Source organism: Urocitellus parryii, chromosome 2 (genome assembly GCF_045843805.1).
Source record: "Urocitellus parryii isolate mUroPar1 chromosome 2, mUroPar1.hap1, whole genome shotgun sequence".
Classification (NCBI taxonomy): Eukaryota; Metazoa; Chordata; class Mammalia; order Rodentia; family Sciuridae; genus Urocitellus; species Urocitellus parryii.
The window spans coordinates 131,385,496-131,405,405 of NC_135532.1; the positions used below are offsets into that span (position 1 = coordinate 131,385,496).

At 38.4% G+C, this 19,910-nt stretch overlaps 1 protein-coding gene across 3 annotated transcripts in view; it reads right to left on the reverse strand.

The window, feature by feature from the left end:
- The window catches only part of Slc2a2 (solute carrier family 2 member 2), a 35,553-nt gene extending 20,243 nt beyond the window's left edge, over positions 1 to 15,310 (reverse strand). The window contains exons 1-5 of one of the 3 annotated variants that reach the window (XM_077794083.1): positions 15,244 to 15,310; positions 11,701 to 12,006; positions 9,446 to 9,538; positions 5,991 to 6,244; positions 1,033 to 1,157 (exon numbers count right to left, since the gene is read on the reverse strand). In XM_077794083.1, the coding sequence (XP_077650209.1) occupies positions 1,033 to 1,157; positions 5,991 to 6,244; positions 9,446 to 9,538; positions 11,701 to 11,730 (502 nt within the window). In that variant the 5' untranslated portion in view covers positions 11,731 to 12,006; positions 15,244 to 15,310. Of the gene's footprint in view, positions 1 to 1,032; positions 1,158 to 5,990; positions 6,245 to 9,445; positions 9,539 to 11,700; positions 12,007 to 15,243 lie in introns of those variants that run through there. The other 2 variants (XM_026394992.2, XM_026394991.2) reach the window with 2 other exon arrangements.
- Positions 15,311 to 19,910: the final 4,600 nt, after the last annotated feature.

The window sequence follows — 19,910 nt, forward strand, 5'->3', positions numbered from 1 at the left end:
GAGGTTGTACTATCTTTCCATAATATCTAATACTATATCTCAAAATCAAAATGATACAGCTAACTTCACAAGTCTGAAATCATATGAATCTGAAGTCAAATTATATTTCCTATAAATTTTAGCAACTTTAACAGTCAGAATATTAGAAATACTTTACATACAAATTCTGTGCCCTCATCATTCCTTCCCTGCCCCGCTTGGTATTAGTGCATTGAAGGGCAACTCCAGTTTGTGAGAATAGGTTAAAACATCAGCCCAGAACCATCAGAATTAAGGATCCACTGGCCTTGGGAAATTAAATATTTGTCTGTTTTAGTGAGTGAATGTTCCTGCCTTTGTTCAAATCTCTGCTAATTTGTTGCTTCTGGACATTTGAAAAGCTGTATCCAAAAACTAGTGATTCCCATATTCAGACATGAATTTCCTGGGAGGAGATTTATGAACTTTGCTGCTGCTTTTGCCTGATTCTCTCTCCCTACAGACACCACCTCTTTAATGCTTCACTCAGCCATGCTTGGGATCAGACAGGGCTGGGGTGTATGGTTAAAAAGATGGGTACAGGTGTCTAGGTCTGGTCAGGTATGAGAAACAGAGACAGCCAGGTAGACCACAGGTCAGCACTGGGGGTCTGAGTGCAGCAGTCTTCCACTGTTTACTGCACCACAAAAGTAATAACAGCAGTTTTTGTATATCAGATTCCATGATTAGTGTTTTACATGTATTCTAACAATTACCCTGTAGGGTAGAAACTTTCATTCTCTTCATTTCACAGATGAAGGAACTAAGAGTCAGAGTTAAATAATTTGTCTGAAATCAGACAACTAAAGATGCTGCTATTGCGGTGTACAGGATCCTAAGATAGCATCACAATTCCCATTTACTGGTCCAAAACTCCCAACTCAGGACCTAATTTTATGCAATTGTCTTTCCCTCTGTGACTTAACCCTAAGCTCAAAAATGTCCCTGAAAGTTAACACATGTGCTGCAGAGTGATTTTCAGAAAAGATGTATATATGTGTTTTTGTCACTTACCACAGTAGAGTCCTGATATGCTTCTTCCTGCAATTATAAGAATATGAGATGGTCCCAATTTGGAAAACCCCATCAAAAGAGCTCCAGCTAATGAGAGAATGTTTGCTACCATCAAGGCCTTGATTCTGAAATTTCATAAAGCCAGAATTACAAATTAGGCATCAAAACTTAATAAAGTTATTGGCTTCCAGAGCTTGTTGAGCTTTTTTTTTTTTACCTAAGTTCAATTATTTTAATTTTGCCATAAATGCTAGTTCAGAAATCTTAAACCAGTATTGTTACTTTGACTCATCTGTGGACCAACGTGTTAACAAAAGTAATATTTATGATGAGACAACCTGGGTTTTATACACTTAATCTCCATATTTTGATAGAGATGATTCACTCACAATGGTGACTAGTTTGATTTAAGATAATACTTCTGACACTTTTCCAAACAGTTAACTAAGTTTTCCAGAAATTGATTGTTTTAAGGAATAATCATCTGGTGATAGATGAATTCAATTTTGTGGTTATAATCTATAACTTGTTTCTTTCTTTTTGTTTTCTTTCAATGTAAAGGTTTCAGTTGATGTAGATTGAAGAGGAACTTTCAAAGTCAAATTTCCTTTAGTATAAATTATTTGGATAACTACAACATACTTTTTAAAGCTTATCATAATTATAATTATAATTATCCTCATTTTAACACTGTACGCTAGCATGTTTCCAGAATCCATGAATTAATGTCAACCAAGGTCAAATGTGTTACAAAGCTGACAATGGCAACGAAAACATCACTTTCAAAAATAATCATACAAAAATCGCACATAAACCTTGTTAAAAGTTAAATAGCCAAAGTAAATAAAAGAATCTGACTGGTCAGTATAAAAATGTTTTTGCCATGAAGATATGTAAGCACCTTGCTGTATTCTATTTCATTGTTTCAAACTCCGATAGGTTGGCCTTTTCTAAGCAAATATCTTTAACACTAAACACATTATTTTCTAGAGAGTAAAACTTTAAAATCTCATAGTGAAATGATTTCCCAACAACTATGTGATAGGCTGAATAATGTCCCTCAAGAGTTCAAGTCTCAATCCTCAGATTCTGTAAATGATACCTTATGTGGCAAAAGGGATTTTGCAAATGTGATGATGTTTCTTGACATAGGGAGAGTGTCTGATTATCCAGGTGAACCCAACAATGTAATCACAAGTGACCTCATAAGAGGAAGGCAGAAGAGAAGATGATGTGATAGAAGTGGAGATTGAATTGATGCACTTCTAAGGTGGAGGAAGGGGCCACTGCAAACTGGAAAAAGGAGAGGAAGAAATTCTCTCCTCTCTGAGCCTCCAGAAGAAACCAGCCCAATTGATATCACGACTTTAGCCAAGTGAAACTGATTTTGGACTTCTGACCTCCAAAACTGTAAGAAAATTATTTTGTGTTGTTTTAAGTCATCAAGTTGGTGGTAATTAATTACAACAGCAATAGGAAATTAATATAAGGAAATTATTAACTATCCAAAGATAGGGAACAGTTAAAAAGAACTTGCCAGTCCCTGAGCTGCCACGTAGAAAAATAGTTAAAGGGTGTTTTTTTCTCTGCTAGACTACAGTGAAATGATTTTTCTTTTCACAAGGACAGAGAGCATGCAAATTCACCAATTAACCCTAAGAAATTATTAGCAGCTAGCTTATAGTTCATTCTGTTAGGAGGGAAAAAAGACAAAAAGTAAAACCAATAAAGTCCTGAGAAGATTTTTGATACTAGACTGTTTCTCTTCCTTACTGCAAACAGTGGTTGCTGGAACACAAAATACAATATAAATGATTTTTAATTTCTATTCAGATGTGAGAAATGGCCAAAAATAAATGAAAATAATTTCAAAAATAATCATATGAAAATCACAAAAATACATGCAGTAATTGAACCAGAGAGAAAGAAACTTAGTTCTTCCTAAGTGCATTTTTTTTAAGCTCCTGCTCTGAATACCCCTGTTAGTGTTGGTTTCATTCTTATGAATGTCATCATCATCATCATTCTTGTATTGTCATAATTGTCTTTATTATCATCATCAAAATAAGGCCACATTTGTTGTCTGCTGACTATATGCGAGGCATTGGGCCAAATCTTTTATATTCCTTCTCATTTAATCCTCATAATAATGCCATGAAGTAGGTATATATTCCCCCATCCCATGTTGCAGATGGTAGAAAACGGTCTTAGAGAACCTAAGCAACTTGGTCATTTTCATACTAATATTAAGTGACAGAGCTGAACCTGATCTGTGCAACACCAAGGGTTAATGATGCTGCAATTTAATAAATTCCTTTGTGTGTGTGTGATGCTAGGAACTGAGCCCAGGCTCCTGACATAGCAAACACTCTACCTTGGAGCTATCCCCCCTGCCCTATGAGTTCTGTTTGCTGTGTATGCCTCCCTTGACTGTGATAGTGTGAATTGCATAGACCATGTCTTGCCCAACACACTTTTCTCCTACTTAAAAGGTAAGTGCACAGTGTTTGGGAAAATTGACCTTGCAAACCCAGTCTATAAAATGTTGGTCTATTGACTACTACACAGTTTCAGGGAAAGACTTTTTTTTAAAGCTATAATGGAAGGAATACATTTTTATTTACTTACTTTTAACTAATAGAGAAATCATCCTAGAAACACTTTTATTCATGTCATTTCTCAGTGATTTTCTCCAGAAAAAAAAAAAAAACTTTCACAAGAGATACTGAACTCTTTTATCTTAATTTTTAAGTTGAATTTATGAGATTTATGGCTGTTTTTCAAGGAAGATGATTTTTTTATTGTGCTGGAAGAAGTTTCAATTTCCTTATAATAGGTTATTTAATAAATGGTCATTTGATATGGTTATGACTGTTGTTGATGCTAAATCTTGGCTTCAGAGGATATGCATCCTGGCTTTATTGCTAGGCCACTGGTTACATGTTTCAGGGTAAGTCACTAGGCCTGTGAGAATCTCATCTCTGAATATAGGAAGGGTTTAATTTTTCCTTTAGGAATGGGAAGTAGCTCCAATTGATTTGTTCATATTTTAAAATTTAATTTTTCTCAGTTTGATTTGACTTATAAATAATCTAGAAAATTCTCCATTTACTGTTTAAGCCAATCTGATGCAATTTGAAATGACTCTTACTTTTGTGTGTGTGTGTGTGGTATTGGGAATTGAACCCAGGGGTCTTATCATTTGAGCTACATCCCCAGACCTTTTTATCTTCTATTTTTTCTTTTGAGACAAGGCCTCACTAAGTTACTGAGGTTGGCCTTGAATTTATAATCCTCTTTGCAGAAACCTCCCAAATCCCTGGGATTACAGGCATGTGCCACTGTGCCCCGGCTAATTTTTAACATTTTTTAAATGATGAAAGGCAATTTATTTATTCTGTTGTATACATAATCTGTTTTCAACCAAATACCAGTATATTGGTAAAAATGTAAGAAATTGAAGGAGACTCCAATTTAAGTAATAAAACTTGAGTTACCATGATGCCTTTTACTTGAGAAAATGTCTTACAGTGTTATTATATAAAATTCTAGTGTAAGAGGAAGAAATCATCACAATTATATAACCAGAAAACTAAAGACTCTAATTTATAGTAGCAAAATTGGAAATACTAAATAATTTGTAATTCAGAATTATTAAGTTAGTTATATATATTTTTATTTATACCTTTAGAAGTTTTTGCACATCCAAAATTTTCCAAATTTGGCATGTATTATTATTATTATTATTGTTATTTTTATTATTATTTTGGTATTGGAGATTGACCTAAGGATACTCGAGCTACATTCCCAGCCCTTTAAAAAATATTTTTATTTAGAAACAGGGTCTTGCTAAGTTGCTTAGGGCCTCACTAATTTGCTGAGGCTGGCTTTAAACTTGTGATCCTCCTGCCTCAGCCTCCTGATCTGTGTATTATTTTTATTATAAGAATAAAAGATAATTAATACACAAAATATGGGCTCAAAGAGCAGGAAATAAAGCTAAAGAAATATCATTTGATTTTCTAATCTTATTTCCTTCCTATATGGTAGGAAAACCCCAGCAGCTATATATAGTATATCCTCTGTCTCAGTGCAGCTTGAGGGTAAAGGAGTTTCACAGATATTTTCCATGCAAAATGTCTAATAGAAGCCAGAATTGAGAAATGTTTCATCTTGCTTCACTCGGGTCCAGATTTTGAGAGCAGTAGCCAAAGCAGCAGCTAGAAACGCATGCCAAGTACACAGGGTTACTGGGAATCGGGAATGTTGACTTGACCTTAGGACTTGACTAAACCAAAAGCCAAGTTCTAATTTACAAATGAAAAAACTGATGTTTGAGAAACGATATGATTTGGTGAAGCATACAATGGACTCCCAGTTTAAAGATTCCTATCTAGGATGGACATGGTGATTCGTGCCTGTAATCCCAAAGACTTGGGAGGCGGTGGCAAAGAGATGGCAAGTTCAAGGCCAGCTGCAGCAACTGAGTGAAGCCCTAAGCAACTTATCAAGACCCTGTCTCAAAATTTGAAAGGGAGACAGGGAGACTGGGGGTGCTGAGAGTATGGCTCAGTGATTAACCACCACCTGGATTCAATTCCCAGTTTTAAAAAAAAAAATCCAATTTAAGCTCTTCTTCTAAGTTCCAGAGGTAACCATTATGCAATGGTTTTCTAGTATGTTCTATAACTTACAAAGCCAAAGTATCAAAGTAGTTATCTAGAAATACACAATAAATTCACTTTTGCTATTTTGACTACATAATTAACTAGAAACTTGCAGGAACATTGTCTGCTGATTTGGTCTAACACTGACCTGCTTCATATGTTTATGAGTTGAGAAAACAACTCTAAAACTACTCCATAAAAAGAAAGATGGCATCTTTCAAAAAAAAAATTCTAACACCTCCAAGATACTAAAATTTTTGCATTTTTACATATTTATGAATTTATGCCCACCTTCCAAGCTTGTCCCCAAGCCATCCACCAAAAAATGATGCAATCATTCCACCAACTGCAAAGCTGGACACAGACAGGGACCAGAGCATGGTGATTAGGCCAGCAGATGCCATAGCCTCTTCCCCAGCTGGTACTAGGTTCCCTGGGTATGTGACTGTGGGCAGTGCCTCTGTGCTGTTGACAGCATAGTTGTTGATAGCCTTTCGGTCATCCAGTGGAATCCCCAAGACATGTCTATAATGGGATATTATTATCTGAGAAAATAAAATAAAGAAAAGTTAATTCAATATATTGAACATTCTATATACTTTGATTTTTTTCATTAAAATGTTTGTTAGGTATTTAAACAGGACCATTCCATTAATAAACATGGATAGATGTATTTACGTTGATCATATCTTATAAAACAGAGGCCACCAGGAACCAGGCAGGGACAGATAGATGAGTGAAGGAGGCATGGTACCTGGTGACTAGAGTCCTGAAGTGCATATCCACCCCCCCCCACCTCCCTCACCCCCCACCCCGGGGCTAGAATAAGGAGTGTGGGCTTGTGGAATGGTAGCATTTCCTCCACCTAAAGGAGGAAGCTAAAAGGTTAGACTAGTGTTGGATGACCTTTAATTTTTTTAACTGAAACCAGAATTCTAGTTTTTTTTATATTAAACATTTCAGGTTTTAAATTCTGGCAACTCTTTAAATATTGAAAATATTCTTCAAGTTAAAAGATGTGTTTACACCAGAATTACTTCTGCACAGCAGGATTTAAATTAACTTAAATACTGAAATAGAAACATAAAAGAAAAATGATTAGGGAAGATAAGATGAGGGTCAAAAATAAAGTTGGTACTACACAAAATTAAAACACTAGGTATTGTATCCTTGGGAGAATTGAGTTATAAATTTAGCAGTTAACTTCTAGGTGGTCAGTGCAGAGGAAAACAATCAGGTATATGATTGATGAATTACAAAGAAAAACATATCCTAGTGGGCCCTGAGAAGGTACAATGACTGAAGAAAGTTTGTCCTGTGGGTCCTCATAGAGTTCAGTGTGTAACAGAAGGAACGATGTTCAAAACTAAATTTTACAGAGGCATATTTTATAATGTGCTTTGGTAGAGACAAATATGATACCAAAGAAAAATCATGTAGAAATATATCCTTCAGGTCATCTTTCTCCCATGTCATTTTTCTTGCTGATTAGATCACTATTCAGCCATAGTGAGCTGGGGGTCCTCTCTGACAGTTCCTGGAATGTAGTTGCTCTGTATTACCAGTTATAAGGAAAGTCCTGTTTGGTAAAGCCACTTGAGTGAAGGAGAGAATCACTAGATGGCTGCCTTACATGGATAACATGCCATTTAAAAAAAAAAAAGTCTGGAAGGAAATATTCAGAATGTTCTTAGCAGTTTGCTCTATAACATAGAATTATGGATGTTTTTTTCATATATTTTCTGTGCTAGGTATCTGTAGCTTTAGAATTATAAAAATATGACTTTAAAATACATTCCAAATATCATTCAGCTAATGAAGAAATAGAGGACCTAAATGCCCATTATTATTAATGGTGTTTAAGCAGATCTCTAAACACAGAGGGGTTTGTCAAGAAGGCACTAATCTGATAAATTAGAAGGGTCCCTGTTTTCAGGCTGGGGTTGTGGCTCAGTGGTGGAGCACTTGCCTAGCATGTGTGAGGGCACTGGATTCAATTCTCAGCACCACATATAAATAAATAAGCTAAACATTCGTTGACAGCTAAAAAAATGTTAAAAAAAAATAATAATGGTCCCTGTTTTTCAGCTCTGACTTAGGAGAGTCAGAGAGATGGGAGATTGAGAGATGGGAGATCTTAGCCTAATATTCATTCTAAGACTGGAGAGGATGGTTAAATAAGATGTAAAAAGGTCTTCCATAAAAATAGAAGTTCTACCAATTTCTCTTTTGAAGTCATGGTAATGTGGAACTGAATTTTAGAAAACTTCCTAAATTGACACTTGTTATCACCCAAGAAAAAAAGATATGAGGGGCTGGGTCTGGGGCTAAGTTGTAGAGGGATCGCCTAGCACATGCAGGGCGCTGGGTTCGGTCCTCAGTGCCACATAAAAATAAAATAAAAGTATTGTGTCCAACTACAACTAAAACAATTTTTTTAAAAAAGAAAGAAAGAAAAAAAGATATAAGCCCCGTCTGTTGACCCCGGTATTATTCCCTGGATCTTAGCCATAGTGAGGCTGCCATACTCATGATGGGATGTGGTACCTAATGGGGACACATCTTGTTTTTTGTTTGTTTGTTTTGGTACTGGGGATTGAGCCCAGGGGCACTTAACCACTGAGCCACATCCCCTAATGGGGACACATCTTTTGGCCAAAGGAGAAGCTCTTTTCAGGTAATGGATTGTACCCTATACATTACACACATTCACAACTTGTAGTGTCGAATTTTTCTTGAAGTTCTGTGCTGTAAGAGAAGCAGATGAAACATGGTGGATTCACATGATGTTCAATTTTCATAACTCCACCTTATACCACCCTCTCCCAGGTGTGCTCCCTCTCTCTCTCTCTCTCTCTTCCTCCCTCCCTCCCTCTCCATTATTCATTAACACTTTTTTGAGCACCTTCTGTATGTCAACTATTGTGCTTGACAATAGTGACAGAGGGGGATGAAGTTCTGGTCCCCTCCTTGCCCCCCTTTGTAGGCTATGGGACCTTGAGAGGATAAAATCTCATTTTCTTATATTCTCTAGATAACTGAGTAGAGATGTAAAAAAATAATGAGAACAATGGTAGAAATTACCTGATATACATTTTTAGTTACCAGGAAAATACTCATCATGGAGAAAATCTAAACTTTATTGGATTTTTTCACTCTGGTTCTAAAATTTTGTATTATTTTATGTTGAATAACCCATGGGAGGCAGGCAGGAAGGAAAGGACTGTAACCTTTTTAGTGTTAGGGTTCCTAAAGTTTATAATCTGGCCTGGCAACAGGCCTAATAAAGTTGTTGGGAGGCTTCATTGGGGATAGTTGAAGTACCTGTTGCAGTAAGTGTCCAATAAAGGTTCACTGAGTGAAACATAGCCTTCTGCTGTTTTCGTTATTCTCTGGCATTTTTCATTCATGTATGGATGAGAGCTCTGAAGAATGCTTCAATAAACTCTTTTTCAAAAAACATCCTGAGCATGTGGTACTCTAGTTAGAGATTTCTATGAGCTCAGCGATTAGCAGAGCCAGAGATCAAGAATTAGTTTCACTCTTTCTGGGAGGATTGTTAACTGGAGAGTCAAGGCCAACTTATCAGCTTTGGAACCATGCACATTGTACTTGGCAGGCCAGGATTACCCCGTGTCTACCACGTGGACACTCTTTATCTTATACATGGGGAATATGTGATACTCTCTGGACATGGGGAACTCATAGGACATGCCCCCCAAAGAACTTGTGTATGTTTCACTTGCCTCTTGAGGTGCATTGATCACACCAATGTCATACCCAAACTGGAAGGAACTCAGGGCAGCAGTGAAGACAGCAAAAATCAAAGTTCCAGTGATCTGTGGGATGAAACACAGAGTTGGGAAACAGCAGGCAGTTTCAGCTCCTCATCATCCCATCAGGCTGCAGTGTGGGCTTCTCAACGGATCCACAGGCTGGTTCTTTCCCCTCGGTATCCACTATGCCCTTTGGCAGGGTAGGGGTTATTCACAGGAGAATGTGAAAACCATTCACTTTTCTTACACTTCTAGAACTGAAAAAGGTTTGGAATGGCTTTTCCCAGGGGAGGAACCAAACATCTTTTTCCTTACATATATATTTTTTAGAATTCAGAATCTGAACTGAGAACTAGAATTCTGCTGAAGAAAAAAAAATTGCCAAGATGGAAACATTTATGTTGTTGGGAGAAGTTACATACAATGAAAGGACAGGGAGCTCTCTGGACACTGCCATGTTACAGAAACACTTCAGCACTCATGTAAGAGGCATCAACTAGCCTCACTGTGATCTACCTTAAAGGATTTGCATCTAATTGAGCCTAGAGCCAGGGGCCAACTCCATGAAGCTATTACAGAGCATTTTCATCTCCATCAACCTATAATTATATATCTAACCAACTATAGGAAAATTATATGATACATGCAGATTCACATTTGTGGGTAATGGAAAAATTGTAGAAAGAATTTTGATGTTTTTCAATGACAAATGTCAAATAGATTCAGATACATCCTGGTACATATGTCAGATACATACAATATATTGCATAGCAGTCAAAAAGAATATAAATGTAAAAATCCTTTAAAATGTTAGTAAATAGTAAGGCATGGTGGTGCACATCTGTAATCACAGCTACTTGGGAGGCTGAGGCAGGAGGATCACAAGTTTGAAAGCAGCCATAGCTACTTAGCAGGATCCTGTCTCAAAAATAAAGAATATAAAGGGCTGGGATGTAGCTCAATAGTAGAAAGCTCCTGGGTTCAGCACTCAGTACCATTAAATAATAAATAAATAAAGTGATTGTATGCAATAATTTATTTTTAAGTAGTAAAAGAAGTTGTTGATCATATGAATGTTTTTATAAAAACCTTAAACATGAATATTCTTTGATTTGTGAATGTTGCATAGAATATTTTCTTGAAGAATAAGATGATAATCTTTGAGAAGGAATGTTACATGTTCTTTTATTTATATTATTAGATATTTTATAGAGAAAATATTTGATATATTTAATTATATAATTTAAATTTTTAAATAAAAAGCATGGGTTATAATAGGCACATTGTTGGATGAAGGAATGAATCATGAATTCCAGTTTCCAGTTTTTTACTTCAGTGATATATGACTCAACCCACTTCCTCAATAGGAGCTTTGGTTTTGTCTAAATTGTAGGATGATTATAAATCTCCCCACTCAGGCATGAAGTATAGCTTAGTAACCAGGACCTTGATTTCCCGATAAAGCTGAAAAAGTTATGGAGTCTGTTGGCTCTAAAACCAGACCCCTACTTAGAGAGCTTGTTATGTATGTAGCTTCCAGAGACTTACCCAGACTTTCTGCTGGATTGGAATCTTAAATTGGGGTTGGGAATCTGCAGGTTTACAAAATTCCCTTTCTTTTCACTAATTGTAGGTGTCATCTCTGTAGACTTTCCCTCCCAACAACTTCCTTCTCTGAAATATTTCAAAGCTGACCCAAAATATATGATTATAATATAATATAATATATACACATACCATATTATATATACTATGTTTATTAGAAATAACTAGTACATATTATATCTAAAGTATGGGCATGAACACACACTATATGGTAACAGGATTATGAAAAACTTTGACTATCTGCTAAAATGTAACTATACATCTAGAACCCAGTGGCCAGATAGACAAAGCTAAGATAGGGTACCATTGACTTGCTTGGTGTTTTCTCCTCAAATTCTTTTCCCCTCCAGACTACTAGTTATCACAGCAGTGAGGGCGCCGGGGGCCTGGGAAGGGTTTCAGCCTCCCTCTGTCATGTTCCATCACTCCAGTCTGGACAGCATGGTGTGAGGCACAGTGCAGACACAGCTTCCGTGTCTAATGCTGAGTATCCGTGTTTACTGCATGCCTGCTTACTGCTCTGGGTGGGTTATCTCATGTACTCCTTGTGATTTCTATTGCTGCTCTAACAAATTACCACCAACTCAGTGGTTTAAACAGCACAAACTTATTTATCTTACAGTTCTGTAGGTCAGCAGTCCGGTACGCATCTCAGCAGATTAAAATCAAGGTGTTAGCAGGCTATGTTCCTTCTGGAGGTTGTAGAAGAAAATGTGGGTTGATGGTAGAATTCAGTTCCTCATGGTTGTAGGACTGAGCTGTATAGTTTTCATCCTGGCTGTGAGCTGAGGGCCATTCTCAGCTGCAGAGACCACCATAGTCTTTTGGCTAATGGTGGCCTTCCTCCATCTTCACAACCAGCAATGGCAGGTCCAGTTTTCATGTTGCATCGCTCTGATGCTGAAAACAGTCAGGAAAGTTCTTCCCTTTTAAGAATGCATGGGATTAGATTTGATCTATCTGGACAATCCAGGAAAATCTCACCATCTTAAGGTCTGTAACCTTAATCACATGTGCAAAGTACATTTTGCCTTCTATGTGACCTGACACTAGACTTAGTCCAAGAAAGTTTTGCTTATGAGAGGGAAATTTTTCTGAAAACTACTAAGTCTGAAAAAGCCCCATCAGCCTTTATCCATTCACTCTGATGTTCAGAGTTTGACAGGATATGTACATAAAAAGAAAATAATGAGAACTTAGAGAGGAACTTACTCCATCCAGAATCTGTTATCTTAATAACCCTGTATAAGGAATTGGTGATATAATTTCAAGTATGAGCAAGTGTATATGGAAAGGGCTAGCTGTATAAAGGCCACAACCTAGTGGCAGAAGATCTTCAAGTCTTTTTCTCTAAAGTTCTTCATAGACTACAAGATATTCAGCTGGAACTTCTAAAAGCTGACCTTTAACTTAGAGCTCAATAATTTTAAGTTAGAGAAACAAGGTCCCATATCCAGGTAAAATATACTGCAGGATAAATGTGGAAGGTTAAATTAAGCAAGAAGCTGAACCATAACATAAAACAAAACATGGTATGTGTTTTGTAGCTTAGAAGTCAGATGGTGTCTGTCCAGAAAAAAAAAGTAGATGTGGATTTCATAAAATTAAAAAAGAGCCAGATGTGGTGGCACATGCCTGTAATCCCAGTGGCATAGGAGGCTGAAGCAGGAGGATCGTGAGTTCTCAGCAATGGTAAGGCGCTAAACAACTCAGTGAGACCCTGCCTCTAAATAAAGTACAAAATAGGGCTGGGGATGTGGCTCAGTGGTTGATTGCCCCTGAGTTCAAACGTGCCCCCCCCAAAAAAAAACTAAAAAAGAGTGCTAACTGGCTTCTATCACCCTGAGCCTCAGTTTCTTTGAGTATGAACCACATATAATAATAGTTAATGCATAGGATTACTGTAAAAACTAAAGAAAAACAATTTGGTCTTTCTTTAAAGAAACAAGTGCATCTTTAATTACATTATCATCTCATTAATTGCTTTTGCCACATAATCATGTGCTAACTTTTTATATATTACCAATAATCTTCACAATAATACTATAAATCTGTTGAATTATTCCCAATTTAAAGCTGTGGAAAATAGGGTCAGGGAAGAGTAAGGGGCATGCCTCCCACCACACTGTTCGAGTGTGACAGACACCCTACTATGGGACTCTGAGCTGAGGTTCTTAACTCTCACTGCTAAGCAAAAGAGTAGATTTTCCAGCAACAGTAGATTCACTATGTAGGGAACACAATTTTATGCACTTTCCTCTAAACTACATGCTTCTAAAAGCCAAAGCCAAAGTGATCTTGCACCCAACTTTGGAAAAGCCCAGGGGCTTCTCAAGCTACAGAATATTCAGGCTGAAAAAGAGCATAGAGAGCAATGGATTTTTATCTGTTCTCCCAGTTCTGCTGAAGAAACTGAAGTTCCAGGCCACACCCCTCATGTGAGTTCTATGCACAGTCAGGGCACATCCAGAGCTGCACCCTAGGGCTCCTGACTCACAGTCCGGTGATTATCCTACCCATTTCAAACACTGGGTGGATTCATGAGGCTGAAAACATTGTTCTTCAAATAGGTTCTCATTCTTTGTGGGGTCTGTTATTAGGCAATTCCTTGGTTCTCAAGGAGAGTCCTACAATCTAATTGATAATCCCCTAAGGGAATTTAATTATACTTCTAAATGAACCCTGAGCATCTGCTTTATGCCTGACTCTATGTGAGGCACATTACCTTCCCCTTTGCAAATATCATCCAAATTTTAATTATTTAAATACAACCTTCATGATTTTTGCCCAAAATACATTCCATCTACATAGTTATTAATTGAATATTAATCTTTATATGATCTTTAAAGTTCCAATTACCTTAGCTTTATCGTGGGCTATAACACCAATAAAATAATGAATGCTAACTATTCTTTAAACTCACATTACATAGACAATTATTATCATTAAAAAACTGTCATTTAAGGTGCCTTTCTACTACTATCATTTAATTATTCTCAAAACTAAAGTACTAGGACAATCCCTGAATAGGGCATATTATATCCCAATATGTTCTTATTTTATCATAGTATATAAAACCAAAAGCTCAATTGAATAACTTAACCCAGGTCTCACAGCAGGGAGGCAGATCTGCTAACACCCGATCTGAACCTGGCTGACTCCAGAACTCCTGCTCCAAACCGTGCCACTCACTGACAGGCAGGACTGCTCAGCAGAGCAAGAGTGATCAGGTCAGAGCTTAAAGGTCCTACTCTAACACAGACACAGGTTTATCAGCTGTATGACTGTACAGGGTGGATGGGTTTGGTCGGGGCAAACTTATAAGGAATCAAGAGTGTACATCCCTTAAATTTTTTTTATTGTGAAAAGCATCATATCTACAGAGAAGATGAACTAGTAATGCAGTTAACACGCCATAGTCTTCACCTATATTCACCAGTGGTTAACATTTACATTCATTTAACTCTCACTGTGTGTGTGCGTGTGCACGTCTGAACTATTTAAAAATAAGCTGCAGTTATTTCTGTCATCTCATTACTAAATATTTCAACGAGTACTAAAAACAAAGCCACCTTCCTACATGATTGCAACACTATTATCACCTCCAAGAATGTACTATTGACATGTTCATATTAACTAAGGTAGAGTTCATATTCGAAAATTTCCAGCTATCCCCATTTGTCCCACACAGCTGTTTTCTTCTTCCATGACCTAAGGTCACATGTCACATTTCATTGTCCGTTCTTCTTAGTCTCTTTTAACCTAAACAGTCCTTCCACTTCTTTGGTCTTTCATGCACTGACATTTTTGAAAATTCTAGATCAGTTTTTATGGTTGTATTCAGGTGAATCTATCCTGTGTGGGGAGAGTCACATTCCTTCAGCAAGGTGGTTATGCAGAATTACTTGAAAAAAGTTATGCGGACTAGTCAGAAAACAGCAATGTCCTTAAAACCCCAGTGATTGAATAAGAAACTGTTTGTTTGCTTTTTTAAAGCGGTCAAATTAATGATCAGTTGGCCAAATAAAGGGAAATAGCCTTGATCTGTGGTAGCTTCACCCAGCATCCCCAAACCCTCTTACTGACTTGAACAGATTCTCCTATTCATTTCCTCAAAGACAGATTCAAAGAGAACCTTATTCAAAGATAAGGTGCTGCTTTACCTTATCTTCTGTCATTGTACTGGGCTGGAGTCCTCCTCTTAATTCCAGGTCCCGTGTTGAGTGTGTAGTGACAGCCCCTGCCTGAATGTCCAAGCTCTAGTTATACATTGTAGGAGGAGGAGCAAGGTGAGGGAGGAGCAGGGCTACCTCAAACCAAGAGTCCAAGTCTAATCTTCCCAAACAGAGGCTGAATATTGATGGAAGCTAATCAATAAATCCTTTGCTTCAGCGACCTGGGGCAATACCTTTGTTCCATCAGGAAAGAAAATGGGCACAGATCTTTTTAGGAGTAAATTACAAACCAGAGGTGATCACATGTGTTAAGTATGGCAATTATGGGGATCAGGAGAAAGGAGGAATCTGGGGGGTCTTTTGTAGAAGCTGAAATATGCTGGGTTGTCATGCTGTGTTATGGGAATGACAAAGACAGGGACATGGGAGGCAAATACACTCTTCTCTATGGAGAACCAGTACTGTGGAGTTTGTGCTTCAGAGCTGGGCTGGGTGGCCAGAGGCTGTTACAGACTTAAACAGTACTTGAATGAGCTTCAGAGAGTAAAGGGCTTGGGTTTGAATCTCAACACTTTATTGATGGTGACCTTAAACAAGTGGCTTCTTGTGACTTTTCTGTATGTACCTTTAGTTTCTTTACCTGATAAAATGGAAATAACAGAACACACACTTTGTTGGGGGGCGGTTAAATGAGATAATATATGAAAGTGTTTGGCACACCGTTTGGTTCAGCAAATGGCAACAGTTGTTGTTATTACTATTATTATTATTACTGATTCACTATATGTCAAGATGCATTTTCTGGAAGTGACAGTTCAGCATTCTCAAATCTGCTCATGTATCTTTTCTTGGATCTATGTCACAGAGGTATCCTCTGTGATATGAGCAGACATCAAAATAGATTAAGCTTTAACTGTGCAGGCAACTAGGGTCACTGGGGCTCAAATGAAACCAGTTTGCAGCAAAGGAAATATAACAGCAGCAAAAGAAGAGGCACTATGAAAAGCCAGGGACGAGAAAGTAAGAGGACAGAGAAAACTCAGATCTCTTTCTTTTTTCCACATTTTTTTCTTTTCTTTCGCTTTTTCAAGGTGACACACACCTGCATGTTTAGTTTCTGAAGGTGAATAATTTTACATTTAAACCACAATCTTTAATGGAGCCCAGCACAGCTCTGAAGTTGCATGACATAAATAAGCTGCAGCCTCCTCTGGCTCAGAGTTTATGATGTGTAAGGTGAGATGTATGTAAACACAAACACACAATACAATAATTTCTTAGTGGAAAAGCATGAACGCACGTAAACAGTAATGACAATCTTTATTGAATTCTTGCTCTGTGCCAGGTGCTGCTCTCAGCACTGACTTGGACTAGTTTGTCTACTCATAACAAGGAGGTCCTCTAGTTGGTAGAGCAAAGCTTTGACACAGCTTTTACACACTCAGGTAACGGCACTGACTTTCGTCCCCGTTTCTCGGGTGATGCGCAGGCTTCAATGTCACAGCAGTCTGCAATCAGAAGAGGTTCTTCGGCAGTCGTTTTCCAGCGGCAAAATACCGCGAGAAAGAGGGTTGTGGGGTCGTAACAAATACAGTTATCCTCTGCTGTTTACCTACCTTAGTCTTTGGAACTCTCCTTTTAAGTTTGCAGGAGCGCAGCGCGAGGCAGATGAGCCCGTGACTTCCAGGGCTAAGTCCCTGCGGGCACCTCGGGGCTGCGGGAAGTAGTCTCCTTTCTCATTGGCTGCGCCACCTGCTACTCATCTCGAGCCACGCTGACCGGCTTCTTCTGGTTTAGTCCGGGCTTCTCTTGTTCTGCTCTTGCTCAGAAATGAGTAACGTCTGTAGTATTTAGGGATGGGCTAAAACTATCTCCCGCGTAGAGGTCCAGGGATTAAGTCACACCCGTTCTGCTGACTGACTTGGCTCTGGGAGAACTGGTATTTGATTCCATTCCTGGAGAATTGACCTTCGCATTCACGCACTCACCTTAGGAGCTGCAGGTCCTATCACGTAGGTGTTTCCAGTTTCTTGGCTGTAAGATAAAGTCAGGCTGTGGGTACTGAGCTGTCGTGATGGGGTCTACTCAGCGAGTGTCCAGAATCACCCAAGAGACCCGCTTGGCTGGGGAAATCAGTTCTTTTGACTTCACACTTTCAAATCTTCAGATCTCATCATGACTACTTCATTAACTAGCAGATGCCAAAGGTTCTAAGTGGTGACGGCCAGAGAAGAGAACCACCACACCTTTTCTCCCCATTGTTACCCTTCCTTTCAGTAAAATCAGAGTGGTTTCTTTGCTAAAATAGAAGGAAAGAAAATGAGCCTGCTGCATTCCTTTCTGATTGGGGGAAAGTGTCCCATAAGGTAGAAAGGGTCTCTTTGGACCTACATCAGTGAGTTCAACTCACTTGGCCAACCCAGGCATTATCCAACAGAATATCTGAAAGTCTGAGTCCCTGAAGAAAGTCAATGTATTTTTAAAATTTCTGACCCAAATTTGGCACTGTAGGATACCAAAGAGCAAAGGTAAACTGTGCACACCCTTATCTGTCTCATCCTTTCCACAGATACCTCTCTGGTCCACACCATCAGCGTCTCTCCTGTGTGTCTGCAAAGCTCTTCATTGGCCTCTTTGCTCCCACTCTTGCCCCACGGTAACTTCTTGGCACAGAAATCAAAATTGATACAAAAAGTTAAATCAGATCACAATGCCTCCTGTTTTAAAGTCTCTCCAGGCCTCCAGGTTGATTTTAGATGGAAACCCACATTCCTTACTATGGCCCAAGAGGCTGATTTGATGTAGGTCCTGCCTGACCCTGAGACTGTCTTTCCTCCTCTGGGTCCACCCAAACTGACCTCTAATATGTCCTAGGTGCAGCATCCACCTATTGGAGGAGCCTTGCTTGGAGAGCCTGTCCCCATGCTTGAATCCCACTGGTTTCTCTTCACTCAGTTGAAGGCTCAGAGAGGAGAGGACCCCCCACCATTTTGCAAAAGATAGTTTCCACCTTCACTCTCCAACACATCCCAGCCTGTCACTCAACTCTATTTCCTTCCTAGCACTTATGCTTGAGATTTTATTACTAATTTGTCTATTTAGTATGTTTTCCACTCTCCCTACCAAATCTAAGTTCTAGGAATGTGGACACCTTGCCCATATCATTTTCTCTGTTGCCTATAATAGTGCCTGGTGCATAGTAGACACTCAGTAAGTATTTGTCTAATAGAAGTCCAAATGAATTGCCACTCCTACACAGGGAGCATCTGAAACTGTAATTGGGACTTTTTTTTTTTTTATTCTGCTACCAAGGACTGAATCCAGGGGTGCTCAACCGCTGAGCCACACCTCCAGCCCTTTTTAATATTTAGAGACAGAATCTTATTAAGTTGCTTAGAGATTCACTAAATTGCTGAGGCTGGCTTTGAACTCCCCATCCTCTTGCCTCAGCCTTCTGAGCTGCTGGGATTACAGGTGTGTAAATTGGGACATTTATTGATTTAACATTCAATAAATGTGATATTTACAGAATATTTTGCCAGGCATCAGTTCCAACCGTGAACAGCATATACGGGGTCTCTGCTCTTGTGGGCTGACATTCTATGAAATAAGCAAAAAGAATGCTGAGGAAGAGAACAATAATAGGATATGCCCACTTTAGAAAAGATACCCAGGGACACATTCTCTATAGAAGTGACTTTTTCCTTGAGGCCTGAAGAATGGGCAGGCAAGATGCAGGGGGAAACTATGTATGGATTTTGAGAAAGGAAGAGTCTTACATTGAAGAAGAGAAATTTGGTGAAACTAGGGGAGCAAGAGAAAGCAGAAAGGGATAGCATCGGCGAGATAGACAGCAGCCATGGTCATTCGACCATGGGAATGAGTTGAAATCCATCTGAGGAGCACGGGGAAATCACTGGAGGGGTTAAGCAAGGGAGTGATGATTCAATATATGTTTTAAGATTACTTCTGCTGTTGAGTGAGGAATGGGTTGGTATCCAGGAAAGAGGAGAGAAAAAATTGCAAAGCTGTGGCCACAGTTCATGCTTGCTAGTGACCACCAATGGTGGTAGAGAAAGAGAAGTCATAAATTCATGATATGTTCTGGTGGGTAAAACAGATGGTTAATGTACATAATTATTTTTTGGAAAGGAAGAAATGGGAGAACTCAAGATGACAGGTTGTTTTCTTGCTCATTCAACTAAGATAACGCTGAAACCATTTAATATTATAGGTGATTGTTTAATCATCTGAGTAGTAACCCAGGTTTATCCCCCACACCTCATGTAGATCACAATATAATAATCAGATACAATTTGTTCCACTTGTAAAAAAAAAATAAAAATTTTGAGGTAATTGTAGATTCACCTGCAGTAAGAAGTAACACAGCACAGTACACTTTAGCCTATTTCCCCCAGTGGTAACAGTTTGCAAGACTATGGTACAATGTTACAATCAGGATATTAATATCAGTAGTATTAGATCCAGAAAATTCTGTTGGCATAAGAATCCCTCATGTTGTCCTACTATAACCACAACTATTTTCTTACCCTCAAGGACACAAATTCTGGTAATCGATAACTCTTTTCCTCTTCCTTAGTTCTGTCATTTCAAGCAAGCTATCAAAATGGAATCATATAAGGTGTTTATCAGTC